At 44.1% G+C, this 14940-nt stretch overlaps 1 protein-coding gene and 1 long non-coding RNA gene across 5 annotated transcripts in view; one reads left to right on the top strand and one right to left on the bottom strand.

Moving 5' to 3' along the window:
• Positions 1 to 14940, top strand: part of atp2a3 (ATPase sarcoplasmic/endoplasmic reticulum Ca2+ transporting 3) — a 43196-nt gene that overhangs the window by 5595 nt on the left and 22661 nt on the right. For 2 of the 4 annotated variants that reach the window (XM_031748093.2, XM_031748092.2), the window contains exons 2-5: positions 6677 to 6694; positions 7008 to 7090; positions 12297 to 12401; positions 12781 to 12919. In XM_031748093.2, coding sequence (XP_031603953.1) covers positions 6677 to 6694; positions 7008 to 7090; positions 12297 to 12401; positions 12781 to 12919 — 345 coding nt within the window. Of the gene's footprint in view, positions 1 to 6676; positions 6695 to 7007; positions 7091 to 12035; positions 12055 to 12146; positions 12218 to 12296; positions 12402 to 12780; positions 12920 to 14940 lie in introns of those variants that run through there. The other 2 variants (XM_039618105.1, XM_031748094.2) reach the window with 2 other exon arrangements.
• LOC120442198 lies at positions 8116 to 11981 on the bottom strand. The gene is made up of 3 exons (XR_005614565.1): positions 11496 to 11981; positions 10935 to 11310; positions 8116 to 8631 (listed from the first exon to the last, which is right to left on the bottom strand). It is a non-coding gene; the product is annotated as an uncharacterized LOC120442198 (long non-coding RNA).

The following is a 14940-nucleotide window of genomic DNA, read 5'->3' as shown; positions in this document are numbered from 1 at the left end:
CTATTTGAAAATGACCTCCAGCGCTCAGCTGGAACAGTGACAGCGTGTGGCCCACTCAGGTGTTTGTAGGAGCACGTCTTTGCTGTTTTTGGCCCTTTTTGAATACGTTGGTTAAAACTATAGATAATTGTGGCAAAATAACCTCACATTGTTCGAAGAGAATATTGCATTTATAGCAGTCGTTTCAGACGTCGAGAACAATCGTGTCCCTGTGATTATGAACTGCTAGCAGGTGGGTGTGATGGCAGTATCACAGACATGGCTGAGAACGGGCTTTTACAATGTTAAGCATGTATTTAAATGCTAGGGTACAAGCGCCCTATCAGAAGCATTCACACAGCCTATAGAAGTCGCTCAACTAGTTTCAGTGGCCTCCATTGCTTCAGGGTTCACATCAGTGAAGTTGTAATCTATCAGGCACATGATTGGACAGAAGTGGCGCTCTGGTTTCCAAACCTAGAAGAAACTCTATAAATACACAGATATTTCAGTCTGTCCGTTTGGGGATTGCTGACTATTTTCCACAGCGTCTTCGTTTGGCTGCCGGGTGGCCAGCTGCCAGCCTGCGAGCCTTTTGAGATGTTCGAAAAATGGTTCTTTGCACAGCTGTGACCTTAAAGAGGAAACTGAGCCCTGACAAGATATTGGCTCTTTGCTAATCACCTCAAGCATGTCCTGCTCTGTTGACAGGCCCTCTTCCTTTTCCTCTATAATTTGACAGCAGAGCTGATGATACTGAGTGGTAATATGTGGGGAAAAGCACTTAACTGGATGCTTATTTAAACTCGTATCTGATGTAGAAAGAGCAGTATACAGTATACGTGGTGTGTGTGAACAGTTAGAGAGCAGCGTTCTTTACATTAACGCCTAAATATAGATGTCATATCTCTGGTCTTCATCAGCACTTTCGCTCTTTCGTGGCTCAGTCGAGCATGGCGTGCAAATGATCGATACAGTAAAATAAACAGGACACTTGTATGCGTGCATTTAGAACATGAGGATGATGCTACAGTTTGATTTCAGCATGCTCTATCTTGTGCAACAACCAAAGGGAAAAACTCGCTCTCTTTTTCCCTGACCACAGCTTTGATGACGTCAGATACAGTGCAGCCAATGGACAGCTGCAGTGGCCATTACCCTGAATCTCATGTCGTAACTGGCTCGAAAAGAGGAAAATCTCCACTTTGAAACTAAATTCAGTCTCTCTAACGACGCAGACTTTCAGAGAGAAGCTGTACAAAAGAGCCAATCTCCTTTCAGCTTTGACAGCTGATGGTATTTCTCCTCTGTGGGCTCAGCAGGAGAAGAATGACGACTCTACCAGTTAATCGATATCATCGCAGCTAATGCCAAATTGTATCGAGCAGAACATCTCGCTCTTTCATCCGACGTCCTTTTTGTCCCCACTGTGCATGTTAATATAATTTTCCTTCCACCAAAATGAAACCATTGTTCCAACTTATTTTGACAAAGTTTGTATGATGTGAATTGGGCAAAAGTTAATGCAGTTTTTATTCTGCTGTTAGGGAAAACTGAGAATTTGGTCCTTTGTTGCTCAAGAAACCTTGACTTATTATAACTTTTTTTAATAATAAGTGTAAATTTGTGGGATTTTTCCAGAAATATTTCAGAGAACAGCAGAATTTTTGCCATCAATAAAAACTTTACAGAAACTGAGCTGTGCTTCCACTGATGTTTGAATGACTGCAGGCTCAAGGATTCAATACTTGTGTCAGAAATTGGTCCAATACAGTTTCAAATAACTGAATCAAATATATGTGACACTGAGCCAATTTATTGAATTCAGTTCAGTTTTATGTTTGCTCGGTTGCATATGTGTAGAAGCGGTGCAGCAGTATCTCAGAGCAGAGCTAACACTGCATGACAACAAACAAACAGCATGTTTGAAGTATTTTTGCTAAAGCTCTCTGCATGACTCCAAAACATAGAGCCAAATATATTTAGGGTGACTGATGCTGTAACAGTGGTGGATTCTTGTATTACACATGGGCAGAGTTTTAAATAGTGAGGTCAGCATGTGCTCAAGGAGTCCTCGAGCTCTAAATGCTCAGTTTCAGGCAGTCTGTTTTTTACACTTTGGTTTCACTGACAGGGACGGTCACCTCAGAAACACAGCTCTGCCTGTGAACACAGAGGCTCCACCCACCTACTTATGAAACCTTGCGTTTCTGAGGGACAGCCTGTAAGCCGAAACAGCTTGTTTTAGACAGCCAATGAACGGAGCGGCTGCACCCAGACAACTGGATGATTCGATGATTTGAATCGTGAATCATGTAAAAGCCAAAATTAGAAGTATGGAACTGAGAATGAGCACGACAGTTCATCGCTAACTGCTGTTGGATGCACTGTTTGGTGGTGGGGGGGTTGTTTTATTACTCAGCTAGCAAACACATGAGTGGTTGGCTCACAATTTGACAAGATGTTGCCAGTTCCAGTAGCAGGCATCCCTCTCCTCTAGCTTTTTCTTTAAGTGGGAATTTGTATTTTGGGGAAAAAGCCACATTTTGGATGGGTCACCAGTTCGGGGAACATTTATGTGCTTGGGGTCACCGTCTGAGGGAAATTGAGTTGTTGTCACTTCAGAAGTCATCAGACTTTTCCTCTAACTACACGGTCACCATTTCTGCAGTTCCAACACTCTACGACTACTTTCACTGTTTGTGACTAAACAGCTGCAAAGCCTGCTTTGTTACGTGCTGCTAAATAGCATGCTAAACTAGAATCTGCGTGTTCTCATTGGCCTTTAGCTCAAAGCACCACAGTTAGCTTGGCTGTGTTGACTTAATCTTCTTTTGTTTGGCGGAGCAGCTTTAATCCAGTACGAACGATTTCTGGGCCTTAAATGACTGAATGTTGGTCGTATGCGAAGACTTGATGTTCTTGTAGTAACTTTAAGATAAGATAAGATAAGATAAGATAAGATAAGATAAGATAAGATAAGATGGCCTTTATTAGTCCCACAGGTGGGAAATTTGTTTTGTTACAGCAAAAGTGCAAAGTTATGTAGCAGAAATTAGAAAACACTGGAATGCAATAAAATAAAATAAAATAAAATAAAATACTATGTACAATAATAAAATACTATGTACAATAGCATCACGGCTCTTGTTCCTGTGGTAGCAGAGTGGGATTCCTAAAGATGGTCACTGATACTCACCCACGTGACGTAGTTCGATACGAGCTCCTCAGAATAGGGAAGCCCTCTGTCGACATTTATGTAAATGAGAGAAACTTTGACATTATCACACTGCGGATGTCTGTTCTGCAGTCACTTGCAATGTTCTCTGTGCAGCGGAGATAATGATGTTAGGGTGGAGAATGAAGTACATTTATCATTCACATTTGATATGGTTAATGCATTCAGACCTTTTCCAGTGGGACAACACATTTAGTGGATATAGGAAGCTATCATTAGGGGTTACCATCATGCTATTTATAGACCTGTTTTGCATTCAGGGTTAGTGGATGGAGCAGAATCCTTCAGCTAGGGCCCTGAGCAGTACACTGCGTCCGTACTCCTTCCTCCTTCACCCTTGTGCTCCTCCTCAATCGATGGGTGACTGTAAGCTGTGTGCTCGGATGTGTGTCTGGTTGTCTGCATGCCGCCACTCATGCTAATGGTGTTTTAGTAGCACGCTGAGGCCAGCAGTGAGCTTATCTACATGAGAATGTGTGGGTTTTTTGATGCCTGCAGTCAATAGCATGCTCCATCAAGGTCCCACTGATTGCATAATAGTTATTCTTGGTAAATTTTGACAGACACTTGCACATTACCTTGTAACGCACTTGTTTTGAAGGAGTCTTCATGAGCCAAATCACCATGGTAACTGCTGAAAACTTTGTTGTGTTTGTAGTTTTCACAAGTCAGCCTGGATTCTGGCTTGTTAACACTGCCGAACAAGACTCAGATGTGATGTTTACTGGGGGTTCTAATGGTCGGGCCTGTAATTTGTTAATGAACTCAGAGGAGAAGGGAAGGGAGGGAGGGAGGGAGAGGAGAAGGGAGGGAGGAGAGGAGGAGGGAAGGGAGGGGAGGGAGGGAGAGGAGAAGGGAGGGAGGAGAGGAGGAGGGAGGGGAGGGGAGGAGGGAGGGAGGGGAGGGGAGGAGGGAGGGGGGGGGGGCAGCTCGGACTGTGAGATCCTTTATCGGCAGATTGTTTGCAGTGCAGAAAGAAAGATGGACTGTTTCCTGCTTTGCTTCCTGATGCTCTGAACACGGAGACCATCTCACTGTTGCTGTTGTTGGCAACTGTCTCCAGGAAGTGTCTCCCTTCTTCTAGGCACTGCTCAGTTTTTCTGTTCTGCGTAAACAGCCTCTTTTATTCATTGTCTGGGCTGGGAGGAGGGAGGAGGAGGAGGTGCTGTGGGGACATGAGGAGAGAGAGAGGTGAAGTCAGTATTCAGGAATGTGCCTGGGCAAGCCTCGCGTTGACAGAGCCCGGATGACTGGGAGGGAATCCTTGGCAGAGGGAAGCCGGGGAACCCCGTTCAACACCTCCATCTCTTTTCCTCGCTTTATCCCCCACCCTCGTGTCTGTCTTTTCAGTCAGCCCGTCTTTGTCTCACGCAGTCGGGTCACAGCCAGCCTGTCTGCCATAAAAACATTATACAACCGGGGAGGCACAGTTATGGGGAAAGAGGCTTATGTCACACTGGTGGAGCATGGAAAACAGCAGAACCCACTTCTCCACATTTCTGCTGCTGCTGGCAGAGTGCACTCAGAAAACCCTTCAGATGGCAGGTTAGAAAAGCTATTCGCAGTGACTCATCAGCTGTTAATACACAGTCTGAGGAGGGTGTTTTGTGGAGCAGAGAGAGATGACCATGGTGCGAGGGTCAACCCCCGCAAGATGGTTGTTTTCTAATACAGAAATGCTAATAGATCAGCTGCAGGTTTGACATTATCAAACCTTATCAAGTGCACATTAAAGTGGTGGCCTGTGTGTAGTTTTATTAAGTAAATAAAGCAGCCTTTTCATCTAATTTGGCACGCTCCCCGGTTGCTTTTAGCATCTCTTCTCCACCTAAAAACAGTTTATTTCTCTCTGCGCCGGCGAGTGGAAGGAGTGCTGAGGCCTCGTGTCACGGCCCTGCCTCTTTCCAGTTCCTCTCTACACATTAGACACACGTGTTGCACAGTGTGGTCAGAGCATGCAGAGAAACACGGGGTTTCCACTGCTTAAAGGAGAATGCCGCTATTATTGAGAGCTGCAGCCCACTGCCTTCTAAGTATAGCTGCTTTTCCACAGTCATTCTGTAATGAGGGCTGTAATTCAAGCTTTTACTTACTTTATATGCAGAAACAGCTTCACTTAAAAGGAGTGGATTAAAGAATAATATTTTTTTGATTCCCTTAGAGTCGGTAAGAAAACACGCACACTTTCCTGGAAAGAATTCATAACTAATCACGCCGAAGCAAATCCTCAGATCGTTTGTTACGTCCGACCTGTTCAGTCATAACTTTGCACTGGACCCAATACGGGCCCGACAAACACGGTGACTATGCTTTTGCCTCACTGTGGTGACACTGATCAACAGTGCTTGTCAATTGGAGCATTTTTAGAACATGACTGATGTGTTTTCTACTCTTGCCGCTGACTCATGTACGTAGGGGGATGTCGCAATGCCAAAAGACAAACAATTTCTCCTTTGAAATGCTCGATTAAGACAGAAAATGACAAGAAAATGTTACAGAACAGAGCAGCGTGTTGAAATTTTGTGGTTGTTTTTGTGGGATATTACCCTGTGGATGAACAAAAGGGTTTGGTGCAGTCATGGAACCATCTGTGCACCAATGCTGAGAGCAACGTGTTGCCTTGATAAACTTGCACAAATTACCTTTATTATGAAGCTAATCTTATTTCTAAACTGAAGTGGCTCATTGCAATTATAACTAATCTATCAAATCACTCCATCTAATCTAATTTACAATAGCATTGGGAGCTCTTTTATTCATTTCACCTTTGCTGCCGCTCTCAGAAACAGCATGAAGCTGCAGGGATTCATGAGGTTGGACGTGTCGTTTAGATTTAGTTTAGTTTTGAGCAAAAAGAGTGTCTCCCATACACGTCTGTCAGCTTGCTGAATAACCTGTTTGCAATCAGCAGTGACTTCTTTAAAGTCCATAATGAGGTCAGTCAGAGGTCGACCGGGCCTTTAGACATATCTGATTAATGCAACAGGCAGTGGGTATGGGCTTCCCAAAAAATTTGAACTGAAGTTTTATAACTTGGCTTTTCAGTCTCAGTGAAGAAACGCTCGTCATGTAACATCTGTGAGGTGGCAAGAATGAGTCTGGTTAGCCGTTACATCACCGCGAGCAGTCAAAGGTGATTGGTGGTCTGTGTGTTGCTGTGCAAAACATCCCGAGCTGCACTTCCATGAGTGGCTAATCCTAGAATTGGACTTGCTGGTCATTCACAACAGTAAACGTGTGATTGCATCCTGTAGTCTTTGGCTTGGAAAAACAACGGCGTTGCTGTCCTGCCTCCCTGCGCGGCGCGTTTAATCATCGTAAGCAAATTGTGCGTGTCCGTGCATCTTAAAGTCACACTGAGGTAATCAAATGTATTAACTGCTCTCTTTTTGTTTTTCTCCTCGGCCTCGGCCCTGCCGATTCGACTCTTCTACGACCTGCACCGTGTGACATCCACAGAGCTCCCAGCTGAAGAAGGTAAATATTGATTTTTGCAGTGAGCTGTGATCCTCCTCTCTTTGCTGCTTAATGAAGTATCCTGAGCCTGGATCTTTTCTTTCTTTCTTGTTGTTGACTGAGGGGTAATCTTGGCAGTGTCCACTATAGCAGCTACCCACCCATGGACACACAACACTGCTCTTCTGTAAATACAGCATTGGTCTTGTTTTATCAGTATTAGAGAGCTAATCTCAACACGTCTTTCCAGGACACACTTCTTTACAGCGAGAGCCTTCAACGTTAAATCAAGTGTGATGCATCGAGGTGTGTAATGTGTATTTAAACATTTCAGGCAAGTCCCTGTGGGAGTTGGTGGTGGAGCAGTTTGAAGACCTCTTGGTGAGGATCCTGCTGCTGGCTGCCTGCGTCTCCTTTGTAAGTACGACCCGGCTAATTAAAATGTGTCCGTCTCCATTTTCAGATGTTCCCCTCTGGGATTTCAGACCCTAATTGGATAATGTCCAGGAAGTTGCCACCACTGTTATTCCCTTGTTAGGATTCTGGTAACCCAGTTTGTGTGGAAACTTGTCTGTCGCAGGCTTTTCCACCCAGTGTTGATGTGCGTTCAGTGCAGTCTCCTTGCTTGTGTCAAATTGGAAACAAAACTCTCAGTCGAAGCCCCCTTTCCCTCACACGGTGACCCCGGTTGCAGTTTGAGGGAGGTGAAGGTCAGAGAGGGGCGGAGTGGTGCAATCCTCACTGCATAATAACTTTTTCCATCTATTACAGCACAGCACCGGTGACTTGGGATGGAATTCCTCTAGCTATTTCTGAAAGTAGGAAAATGGCACTAAAAACGATCCAATGTATCTTTTACTGTTCCTTCTGTTAGTGACAAACTCGGAGTGCAGGCGTGGGCTTTGGTGCCATGACTTTGAAGCATGGCTTAAATTTCCTCATGCAAATCAGGCTTTCCTTACTTTTACCAGATTGTTTATAGTGGAACTTGTTCCACTGCTACACTATCCGAACACTTTACAGTGTCATCGTTGCCTGGAGTGGTGTCAGCTCGGTAACTAAAGTTTCCTTGTGGCCTGATTTAACTTGAAATCCAAAGTAATCCAGCCCAGAGAGCTTACTATATTAGAACTCATCTTTCACAGCTATTTTGCTGTTTTGTTGCTGTTTTGAATGTTTCCACTACAACCAGGGTGTGGCTGATTCTCGGTGGACTGAACTTGAGCCCTAATCTGGGACTTATTTGTCTGCTAATTTCAATATATTCAAATTGAGAGTATTAGACTCTCTGGTTCCTTTCAATGACGCACCAGTGGGAAACTGGGCAAGTTGGGACATTTTATAAAATATGCTATTAATATACAGCAAATAAATGAGAAACTGAATTCACAGCTTACAGTTACAGACTGTGCAAAAGCCTCATTTATTTAGATTGTGCTTGGAGAATGGGAAATGGGTGCAGCAGTTTATTGAACTGTGCAAACAGGCATGGAACAGCTGGAAAGTCAATATTTGGTCTGCGCGTCTTTATTTTTGAAAACCGCCTGAACGCTCTCGAAGTGTTCTTGTACTTTCAGTCTTCAGGAACGGTTCTCTGGGGTTCTTGAAGCCTCTTCTTTGGATCTCGGCTGCTTTTTCTGCTTTTCTCTGTCAAGATGAAAAATGAAAACTGGATCTGGTCCCGACACCACTGCTGCCCCAAATCCTGACGCAGCCTCCAAATGCCTCCTTTGAATTCTCCCATTGATGATGATTTCAGCCAAAAAGATGTAAACTTGGATCCATCGCTCCATCAGACCTGTTGCCACTGATTCTCAGCTCAGTTCCTGTGTAACTTGGCATACCTCAGCCTTCTCCTTCCTTATAAAATGCTTCTTGACAGTTACCCTTCCATTGATGCCGTTCCCGATGTCCTGTTTATCCAGTTCTCAAGGACGTGACTTTCACATACTGTTCATCTGATGGATTAAAGGCAGAGAGATTTAGCCTGATATTAGGATACATCAAATGTGCGATAACGATATTTCTGTTGAAGTTAAGAAAGTATTGTTTGATGCTTGCAGACATCAGCATTTGTAAGTGGAAGTGAGTGAAGGTCATTTCCGTCTTTCTTTTCCAGTGAACTTCAGTGTGTCAGTGATGACACACTTCCTGTTTTGAAGTGTGTGTATTGAAATGAGGTGCCAGCAGCACCACTGTAGTGCAATAGTAGTGACTCAGCATTATGTCACAGTGCCCGTCAGCACAAAGGCAGGTGGGGGGCAAATTTAAAGTAAAAGCAGCAGATATCTGCCAAAGTAACTGAACCCTGTAACTCCTCCTGCGCAGTACTGTCACATAACAAAGCTGAAAATGTTTTCTCCGTCTGGGCTTTTTAACCAGCTGCTGAAGCCCTGCTTTTCCACTATGCAACCACTTCAGTGCTTTCCATCCACCGTTTGCTCTTCCTGTCATGTGGAGAGCAGCTAGCGAGCGCTCCACCAACGTGGGGGTCACGCATCACCAGGTTCCTCCCTTGACACACGGCTCCTGCGGCTCTCTCAGACACGCCTGGGCTTGTCTTGGAACATAAACGCATTCTGTTGATGATATCGCAATAATATAGTGATATGACATTTTTCTATCACGGGCGGTACGATACGGCACAGCCCTCCCTGCCACCTCTTCTTTTGTCTTGCACTCACACTGCACAGCATGCAGAGGAAATTACTTTATTCCTGACTGGACTGAAAATGAGTGGAAAGGCAGACACAGGAAAACGACCCTCAGAAAATCTGTAGAAATGTTGCTCAAACAAAAACCAAAGTCTGGCTCATTGGAAGCACAATATAAAGAAACGAGGTGAGCACACAGAAGGCCACGCTACATGACGTTACATGAGTTATCCTCAAGACATTTTTCTGATCAATATGATTTATGAAGAAGGCTTTTCTGAAACTCTGGAGGCAAAAAAATAGAATAGGCTGTCTGTGGCACATGTCGCTGTGGGATCTGAGGAACGCGAGCTGTATGTTGATGTTGGTGATGGAGCATAAATTTCCAAACCCATCAGTGAAACTGAGCTTAATTTTGTCTCAGACTGCCAAATGCATGCAGTGAAATTTCCACCAGAATCCCTCAATAAGTTCAAAAAGCCAAAGAAATCTCCAGCTTTTGAACTCCTGCTCGCCGTGAAGGTGGCCGAAGGTCGCTCTCTGAACGCGTCTTTTGAGCCAGCGTTGCCCTCCACTCTCCGCTCAGACAGGAGATTTACCGTCCCACATGATGGGGAATGATGAGCTATCGACCGAGCTCAGGCTGCCGTGACGTACACTCTGGCTCTTAATACTCTGCAGAGAAAATTCTCCTCTGTCTTTGATAAGTCCCATCAGATAATCGAAAAATAGATCCACTTTACCCGCTGCTCTGTCTGTGCTGCTCTCTGCTGCAGTCATTTTAGTGTCCACTCTCCCCACTGATAAAATAAAATCATGTGTAAACCATTCTCTGTTCCACTGGGTTATCTTATTGTCTTATTATTTTATAATGAACCATGAAGGCAAGATGTCGTACTGTAAGAAACAAACTGGACATGCAGTGCATGTGTAAAGAGCTTTTGGCAAAAATCTACGGCTCAGCTGTTTGGTGACTGAGCTTTTGCCACAATAAACTATATCTGGTAAAAAACTATCATAGTTTTTTACCAGATATAGTTTTTCATGCTTACGTTGCCTGAAGCACACAGACGTGTCTTTAAAGACTAATAGAGACTGAGTGGTACTAAATGATGAGTTTTGTTTTTTCAAAGTTAAATATATGTTTATTAGTGGATAATTGTTTCCCATGACCACTGATGTGAAGGGCGCCCCGTTTAAGAGTCTTTAACATTTTATAGTTTCAGCTGTTTGAATAATAATAATGAAAATTTCACAGTTTAAGACAGAACCATGTTCTAAGTCAGCATTTATCAGGAGCTGTGGGCTGGAAGTCGTGTGATGTTTGGAAGGCATTTGTAAAATGTCGCACAGATAAATGAGCAAACTGTATGTTTTCATAAACAGACAGTTCAGTCACAGATATGCTGTGAATACAAAACTAGGTTAAAAAAAACACTGACTTCATCCAGTTTATTCTTTGTAATCCTAATAATTGAAATTACACAGTGATCTCATACTTCACTTATTGAGATTGTTTTTATCGCCCTTGCTTGTCATACCATCATAATTATGCTCTGGGCAAGGCAGCTACATGTTTCTGCCATTACTCGGTGTGCACAGCTTACCCTTCATTTGATTTAATCTTGGACTTGCAAACCTGCAGACTGAAATGAAGAGCACAGGCTTCTGAGAAATACATATGAGAGTAATTACAATCATGAATCCACACAGATATTGTTTAAAACAGTAAAGAAGACAGCTTTTTCTGCCGGATGTGAGAAATATTAGCTTTTCCCATGATTTCGTTGCACTGTGCTGTACCTCGCTGTTGCAGTCATTTGCAGTGTGAAATGTTTGCAGCTTCTAACTGCAGAGAAACAGGCCTGAACCCTCGGGCCATTTCCCAGCCTCTCTCCTTTCAGTGCCTCAGTTGTTAGTAGCACAGGCGGAGAGCGGCCCTCTCCTTTCCGGACTTCAGATACGCTGGCGGTCAGAATATTACTGCAGTACCATAAAATAAAAATACAGAGGAAATATCCTTACTTTTAGTATCATTAACTTTCATAAAAGGTTTTATTGCAGCGTGATGTGGCTTGGATGGGCATGTTTATTGAGTCTACAAGATTTTCAACTGCTTTCAAAAAAGTATCGTAGTCATGCCTGCAATGATTTTCCTAAATACTCACCAAGAGGTTTATAGATCCCCTTCATACATCATAATAATGAAAAAGACTCAAACATTGAAATTATTAAAAAACAAACTAAAACTAAAGTGAAACAAGAAAATCTACTCTGGAAACTAACGGATGCTAAGTCCAAATGAAATGACATAAAAATACCGGCTGAGTTGTCACAAACTTAAATGTCCACGTCGCAAACCTGCGAGGTGATGACGATCATCAGTCCTTTATTGGCTGAGGGGTCAAAACTCGTCATTTACACGTCAGACTGGCCCTGTAGCTGTGTACCTATTAGCCAAAATGAATGTTCAAACTGTTAATAAAAAGGATTGCCATGGCACAAAAGAAGTGAAGGATTGAAACAATTTTTAGCTCAAATATTTGGATAAAGTGAGCTAGTTGATAGCTGGTTAAAGTAATAAGCCAGAAGATGATTAACTAGCTAAACATTTAAGCTAAATGTGAAACTCAAAGTAGCGGATAAATATTCTGAGCGGTGGTTTGGTTTGTTTCAAATACATGAAATTTCATTTCCAAGTTGGGAATCTCGTGTGAATAAACTTGCGTGAGTTTATCTGTCGGAACCTGAAGCCAAAAGATGCTAAAGGCTACACAAACTAACCAATAGCACACGCCCACTCAAACAGCGACAGCTGCTTTGTTCAATGCTGCTTCGTTTTATTTGTCTTGATTTTATGATTTTGTCGCACTGAGCTTCTTCTGAAAATGTGCGCGAGCTAACGTAGGTTTTATAGAGTGCTAGTTTATTATGTTGGCTAAGCTAATTTGTACTGTATGTTCGTATAGGTGTTGGCTCTGTTTGAAGAAGGAGAGGAGACAACCACCGCCTTCGTAGAGCCGATTGTTATTCTTCTTATCCTCATCGCCAATGCTGTTATTGGGGTCTGGCAGGTGAGATGTGCTCTTCGTCCTGTGTCTCCTTTCAGAGTGTTGATTTGGTCTCACACACAGGATAACAAAGGATGGTAATAGTAAACATGTCCTGTCTAGCAGCTGTTGCAGGATTCACTTACTTTTTTTTTTTTACATCTTTGTTTGTGCTCTAATCAAACTGACACCATAGTGACACGTGTTAGCATCCAGATAGCACACAGCAGCGGGATCAGGCTGTTCATCAACATAAACCACAGAGCCCATGCAAAACACCAACACATTAGGAGATATCATCTTTGCATCGAGCAGAGCTTGCTTACTGAACGTCCAATCAAAAGGACATCAAATTGTTCTTGGAATGAACTTTTTTTCTTTTCTTGTCCGTGTCTCTACACAGGAACGGAATGCCGAGAATGCCATTGAGGCTCTGAAGGAGTACGAACCTGAGATGGGAAAGGTGTATCGCATGAACCGCAAGGCGGTCCAGAGGATCAAGGCCAGAGACATCGTCCCAGGAGATATAGTGGAGGTTGCAGGTTAGCTGCGGCTGCACCCGGCCAAACTCTTACAGTCACTCACTCGGGCTAATTTATGCTTCGCCTGCCTCACCTCGCTGCCTTTATGCTCTCCTTAACACATTCGCACACACAGACGCACACTCGCACAACCTTTGTGAGTGTGGAAACACTCAAAGCAGATTACATAAGAGTCTTTTCTCTGGATGTGGAGGTGTCCATTTGTGTGTGCATGTGTTCGGTTCTCTGCAAGTGGCTGTGGTCACTCCTTATATTTTAGGCCCAGTTGAATTTTCCGCAGCTTTCCGCTTCCCCTTTGCTTTCCATGCTCTCAGTCTCACCACCTGGAGGCTGCCTGATGTTTGTCAGCTCCTCATTCACACACAATATTCCCCTGCTGTAAACTCGCCCATGTGTGGGCAGCCTCTGATTAAAAATAGCTGCGTTGTCGCTCTGGCTCCCAAACATCTGTGTATGCCAGAGCTGAACTGCAAACGCGTGAGACACACGCAAGATGGAGGAGATGGCTTTGCCACCGACGTGACCGTTTTTGGTCGGGGGGTGGTGGTGGTAATCCTGAGCTTTGCGTGACTGGCGATTTGTCTGAGGCAGCTCGGAGCGACGTGTGGGAAAGGAGGGAGCTGGCAGCCTTCATTCACAAGCGCAGAGAGATTATACGTGCTGCGCTGGTGGCAGGGAAGCCTCGGATTTCAACACGAGGTTGTAAAAATGAGACGAAATCAATCATGCGTTTGCTTAACTGTCAGCCACAGCCATACTACAGCTCACATTCTCTTTAAACAAATGTTCTCTTTATTTGCTGCGTCTTATTTACTGGTTGCACTTATTTAGCGTGCTGTTTTCGTTACTCATAGCAGTTGCTTGGAATTTGGGCTTGTTGCAGCCAGCGTCCTCGCAGCCAGACGCAGGCAAGCCCACACAGGTAGCAAGGACCGAAATGACTCCGCTCAGCTCCCGCCTACCGCCACTACCATCACCGTCACTGTCAACACCAACAGCGTCGCCATGACAACCCCCCCCCCCGCTCAGGTCCACTCATCTCCACGGTGCTCAAGTTCACAAGAGCTCGAGGTTTTAACGACACCTGTTGATGACAGCGTGAAGCAGGGAGAGATGTGACTTCCATCTGCTGTTTGAATAAAGCCTCTGATGTTATTGCTGAGTGTCAGCAGCTGCCATAAAGGAGGGGCGGGGGGGGGCACGCAGCGACACAGAGGGGCGTGTTTTGTTTTTGTTGTTGTTGTTTGTTTTAATCTTCTGTGTTATCTGTACTATTTTTAGGCTGACTGTTTAGTAACTGGAAACAAACACGGTGGACAAAAACGTTTTTCTTGTCGACGGGTTAAATAAAATAAAATCCACTCTGACGTTCTGGTGAGTGAGGGCGCCTACAGTAAGGGCGGCGCCTCTGAGTGTTTCGTTACAGATGTGCCCCGACGCACGTCAGCTGATTGGATGAAGAGACGAACAGACGCATAAAGTGTCTGATCTAAACACATATAAGTTTACAGGGAAAATTCAAATATACTTTTAAGAACCATATAAGGTTTAAAATGTTCACTGGTTACAGTAACTTGTCTCAAGTATCCAATACATTTACGGAGCACTGGTTAACTGGGTGTAACTAGTGGTTTGTAAAACATACACATTCATACATTCAGTGCTTTGTTTTCTTTGACATAATGTTGTTGCTAGGCAGCAGAGGGAGGCAGGGCAGCACGCTCCTCTCTTTGGAAAGGATGTTTGTTGGGGATCGCTCCGAAGGAAGCATGTCGGGATATTATATCCCGTTCTCCCAGTGGTTTTTCTCAGGCTTTCCTGTACTTTGGATCAGCCAGCGGTTATTCCATGCTAACTTAATGGGAGGGGCTGAAGTAAACTGTATGAAGGTATTGGAAAAAGACGCTGCAGACCACAAGTACCTTTGAGCAGAGAAAAGAGCATAAATATATTTACTCAGGTTTCCACCGCCGGTGCCCGCCTGCCCTCTTGCTCCCTGCTGCCAGTGCCAGCCACGGTTA

Source organism: Oreochromis aureus, linkage group 10, assembly GCF_013358895.1.
Source record: "Oreochromis aureus strain Israel breed Guangdong linkage group 10, ZZ_aureus, whole genome shotgun sequence".
Lineage (NCBI taxonomy): Eukaryota > Metazoa > Chordata > Actinopteri > Cichliformes > Cichlidae > Oreochromis > Oreochromis aureus.
The sequence above is the reverse complement of the archived record's forward strand: the minus strand, read 5'-3'. Positions and strand labels throughout refer to the sequence as shown.